General features: G+C 37.5%; 2 protein-coding genes across 2 annotated transcripts in view; both read right to left on the bottom strand.

The window, feature by feature from the left end:
• LOC107014421 (putative E3 ubiquitin-protein ligase SINA-like 9) overlaps positions 1 to 4,923 on the bottom strand; it is a 57,465-nt gene that overhangs the window by 32,669 nt on the left and 19,873 nt on the right. The gene's annotated exons all lie outside the window — the stretch shown is intronic.
• LOC107014419 (phenylalanine ammonia-lyase) overlaps positions 3,844 to 4,923 on the bottom strand; it is a 6,076-nt gene continuing 4,996 nt past the window's right edge. The window contains exon 3 of the mRNA XM_015214321.2: positions 3,844 to 4,923. Coding sequence (XP_015069807.1) covers positions 3,968 to 4,923 — 956 coding nt within the window. The 3' untranslated portion in view covers positions 3,844 to 3,967.

The following is a 4,923-nucleotide window of genomic DNA, read 5'->3' as shown; positions in this document are numbered from 1 at the left end:
CCTCCAAGTAAATAAATTATTAAACTTACCCCACTAATTTCATAAAGTTTGTCATGAATAGTCCAAAACACCCCTTTAAAACTTTTAGCAGAAGTCCGACCCAGTTAGGTTACGCAACCTGTGACGGTCCGTCGTGTCTATGACGGTCCGTCCTGCAGGTCCGTCACAAAGTTCAGAGAGTCAAATTCTGTAAAGGGTTTGTGACGGTCCGTCGTACCTACGACGGTCCGTCCTGCAGTTCCGTCGTGAAGTTCAGAGAGTCGATCTCAGTACCCAGATTTTCAGAGTTGAAGTGTTTTGGAACGATGACCCTCGACGGTCCGTCGTGACCATGACGGTCCGTCGACTGATCCGTCGACCCAGCCAGTTATTTTCAAAATACTTCTACTGCTCGAACCGACTAAACAGGTTGTTACATGAACTTAATATAAAACATTATATATATATATATATATATATATATATATATAACAGCGTAATCGTGCAATTTCTTGTAGTGTATGAAATCAAAATCGTGCAAACTTGGCGTCGTTGAAAAGATCTTTTCAAGGACTTTCCAACCATATCAAGAATTACCTCTAATCCATTCTGAGCTAGATATTATGGCTGTTTGAAAATGATCAAAACTCACTTCTTAAACTTAGAAGAATTTTCCTAATTTTTCCTTTCTTTACAAAAGTGATTAATACCTTCAATACCCAACAGATCTAACTCGAAACCAACACTAGAAACTACGAATCAACATCAATGGACATTCAAACAACTCAACCAAATAGGGATTCGACAAGATTCATCAAGGATTCATTTCTAATCATGTAAACAATTCTAAAACCACTGAATTGAAACAATATTTGTGTACGGATGAATTAACCCAACACGAAAGATCTCACATACCATGATAGGGATCACCCCCGACGAATTTCACTCGAAATCCCATGGCGTTCTTGGCGAAACCTTGATCTTTCTCCCTTTTCCTTCTTCTCTTCTCTTTTCTCCAAGCCCTAAGCGTAAAGTTAAACCTTCTAATCTGACTAAAACTGGTTTTTACCCCAAATAAATTCCTAAAACGAAATAGGAAATAAATGGGTTAACAGACTAGTATACTCTTCCTTAAATTCGGATTGAACTTTCCTTACTTCAATAACCAAATTTCGAAAGGTATTATCTTCCTCATACGATATCGAAATCGTGCAAACTCGGAGCCGTTGGAGAGATCTTTCCAAGGGCTTTCCAACCATATCAAGAACTACCCCTAACTCATCCTGAGCTAGAAGTTATGACCGTTTGAAAATGAATATGACTCACTTCTTAAACTTAGAAGAATTTTCCAGATTTTTCCCTTTCTTTCCAAGAGTGATTATTTTTAGTTTCTTATCTTATTCTTAGCTATTTCGAGTTACGGGATGTTACATTAACCAACGGATACATGGAAACATAAGCTTTAAGCACATGTGTTCGTGCTATCACATAAACTTAATGCATATCAGGATCTTAAGCGTGGTAATCTCATCAATAGATATTACAGAGAACATACCTAAAGAAGACGACAAATTCACATATAGAGAAGTAGAAACATCAACTGAAAATCCATAAAGTTGAACATAAGAAGTCAAAGATATCAAACATTCTTAGAGTTGCCAGTTCCATCATCATATAAAGAAAACCTTTGAGAAGGGGGAGGGGGGAGTTTAATCTGCTCAGGTACTTATCCCACACATCACGAGCACGAGTACTGTACTTAACCTTCTCCTCAGGACCCATCAGCTTCCATGCATCTGATGCTACCTTTGTGGCCTGAAAAGTGATGTGATCTTACTAACATGCTTGTGTGTAACTAACTGGTGTACACTATGGCCTCTCTCATGCATAAAAATAAATTCTTACATCTTTCAGGCCTGAAGATTCAGGATGTGTAGTACAATGCTCTTTAATAAAGTCACGGCTGAAAATGTTATTCTTAGTGTAAGTAGAATAAGGTAGTCTAAAAGTAGTAAAAATTAGATAAACAAGTTACAACTATAAGGTATTTACTCTAATAAACATGTCAGCTGAAGTGCAAGTAGAACGAGGAGTGGCTACTTGCTTTTCTTCTTTTTCTACTAGGTTCAGGTTCACTAATCCTCTTTCCCATTGCAACTTCCACTCCACAAAGGCACCTTAAAAATTAAAGAATGGAGAAAATGAGTTACCTATAATACCCATCCACCTTAAAAGAAAGAACATTAAAACATGTATGCGACAACTCCACAAGGCCAACAATGTTACAAACAAGTCAAATCACGAAGATGATACCAAAGCACATAGAATCCGAAAAATATGAACACTTTTGAGTGTACAACGAATGAACATTTCACCACATTTAGAAAATGTGACTGAAAACATGTCTGCAGACCGGCTGCAGTAATATGCATACACTCCTAAAGGTTAGGCTTCTTCATACTGCTAATTCGTGAAGATTTAGCTACTCCCTAGTGTAAGTTTCGTCACAGTGCCAATTTCCTTAATAAACAGTGGACTGTTTTGTGAATGATATGCTATTAAACCATGTAATGGAGTGAAATATGATGATAGTCCAATACAAAACTGCTAGGCAGAGCTGATACTTGCAATTTGGTATATAGTGTCCTTACTTTAAATACTAAGTTATCATTTTTACATGGTAGATATCCTCAGTCTCTTCAGAAGCCCAGTAGTACTTTGACAAGTCAATAACTCAATGACAGAAAACCTATACTATCATACTTTCACCGATGGCTAGATTGTTCCATTTTCCTACATCTTTTAAATGAAATATAACTATCATGTGCTTTGTTCACTACAACTCCGCCTATGTGAGCTCACTCACATTGCCTGTCCCAAGCCCGGATAAAGCACTGTTACCGAGGGTTGACCGAAACTACCTCTCTATCCCATAAAAATAGGGGTAAAGTTGCGCACATCTTACACTCGCCAGACCCCACTTGTAGAATTACACTAGGTTCTAAAAGTACCAATTGGTGCAGTAACATTTTTAAGCAACTTCGTTTTTCCTGGTCCAAACAGTTTAGCAGTTGCCTACACACTTCGTCCCAATTCATGTATGCACCATTTGACTTGGGACAAAGCTTAAAGAACCAAATGTAAGACTTCTTGCTATTTTAAATTATAGAAAAGTGACATTTTATTTTTTAAACGGACTAAAAAGGAAATGCTCACATGCTGCAAAGAAAAGTAGCTTTTTACTGCATTCTAAAGCTGAACAACTATTTCACACATAGAAACACACACAGAAGGGCGAATCGAGAAAATGAAAGAAAACCAAATGATCATGAAAGCTTTAATGAATAATAAGTGGATACTGCACTTCGGAAAAAAACAAAGGAATTGAAAATCGACTGTTAACCAACAGAATGAGGTAATATAATCTAAGGCAAAAAGAACGATGAAAAATCAAAGGAAATTGAGAATTGAAACCATTTGGCTTTGTCGTTGAGATCAGGTGAAGAAGCCTCAACCTTGACCACGTGATTATAAGTTTTTTCATATTTGGCTAGTTTTTTTCTTGCAATACAATGTTCCTAAGAAGAAAAGAAAGGATAAAACAACTTGCAAAAAGATTATTTGTCCGCAGAAATTAGAAGCACAATTTACGTCTTTGTTTGGTTATCCTCCTGCATAATATGCCTGCAAAGATGCCCAAAATGAACGGTGAGGGCAGGCAATAGCATGCTCATGATGAGATGGATGATATACTTAAAATGCAGTTAAATTCAAGACATTCTGTAAAGAAGAAAGCATGTCATCATGTTCACAAAGCTAAAAGATTACTTGAATTCTTATAATATTCAGATAAGAGAAGGAAAGAACACAAATTGAGCTTTGATTTCAATAACAAAACTAAATTTTATAGTTAAAAATAATTTTTTTTAATATAAGTTCATAACATCATTATAATTCTAGTAGTTTCACAATTTAAAAAATAACACATTTAGCAGATTGGAAGAGGAGCACTATTCCAGCTCTTGAGACACTCCAACAATGGATCAATAATCTGTCCATTACACATTGCTGTAAACACCTTATCAATCTCCTCACCGGGCGATTGAACTTTTTCACCCGTCAACAATTCTGTTCCAAGTTCTTCTCTCACCAACCTGTACAATGGATATGATCTGCATTCTGTGATCCTGTTACGAATTAAAGGGTTGCCACTTTCAACAACAGCTCTTACACTCTCAACTTCTTTAGGCAACACAGCGATTAATTCGTCCTCGAAAGCTCCAATCTTTTGGAAGATTGAGCTGTTGACATTCTTCTCACTTTCACCATTCTTCATTGCTTGATCAACAAGGACTTGTCTCAGCTTCTGCATCAAAGGGTAGTTGGAGCTGCAGGGATCATCAGCATAGGCAAACAAGTATTCTCTATCCACGACTCGAAGCAATTCCTTTTCGCAGAATCTTGCTGGATGAAGTTCACCATTAGCACCCATTGTCAAAGTTCTCTTAGCTACTTGGCTAACTGTGTTCTTGACAACACTCTTCAAGTTTTCCTCCAAATGTCGTAAGTCAATAGCTTGGCAAAGAGCCACGAGATAGGTTGATGACATTATCTTCAAGATATCAACAGCCTCAGCTGTTTTCCTGGCTGAAATTAAGCCCAAGGAATTCACATCTTGGTTGTGTTGCTCAGCACTTTGGACATGGTTAGTCACTGGATTTGCCAAGAATTGAAGTTCCGAGCAGTAAGAAGCCATCGCGATTTCAGCGCCCTTGAAACCATAGTCCAAGCTTGGATTCCTTCCTGCTGTCAGATTAGATGGCAACCCGTTGTTGTAATAGTCGTTGACAAGCTCTGAGAATTGGGCAAACATCAATTTACCAATTGATGCAAGGGCCAATCTTGTATTATCCATGGAGACACCAATAGGGGTTCCTTGGAAGT

The sequence above is a fragment of the Solanum pennellii genome, chromosome 3 (assembly GCF_001406875.1).
Source record: "Solanum pennellii chromosome 3, SPENNV200".
NCBI classification, from domain to species: domain Eukaryota; kingdom Viridiplantae; phylum Streptophyta; class Magnoliopsida; order Solanales; family Solanaceae; genus Solanum; species Solanum pennellii.
Note: the sequence above shows the minus strand (reverse complement) of the source record. Positions and strands in the feature narration are given on the sequence as shown.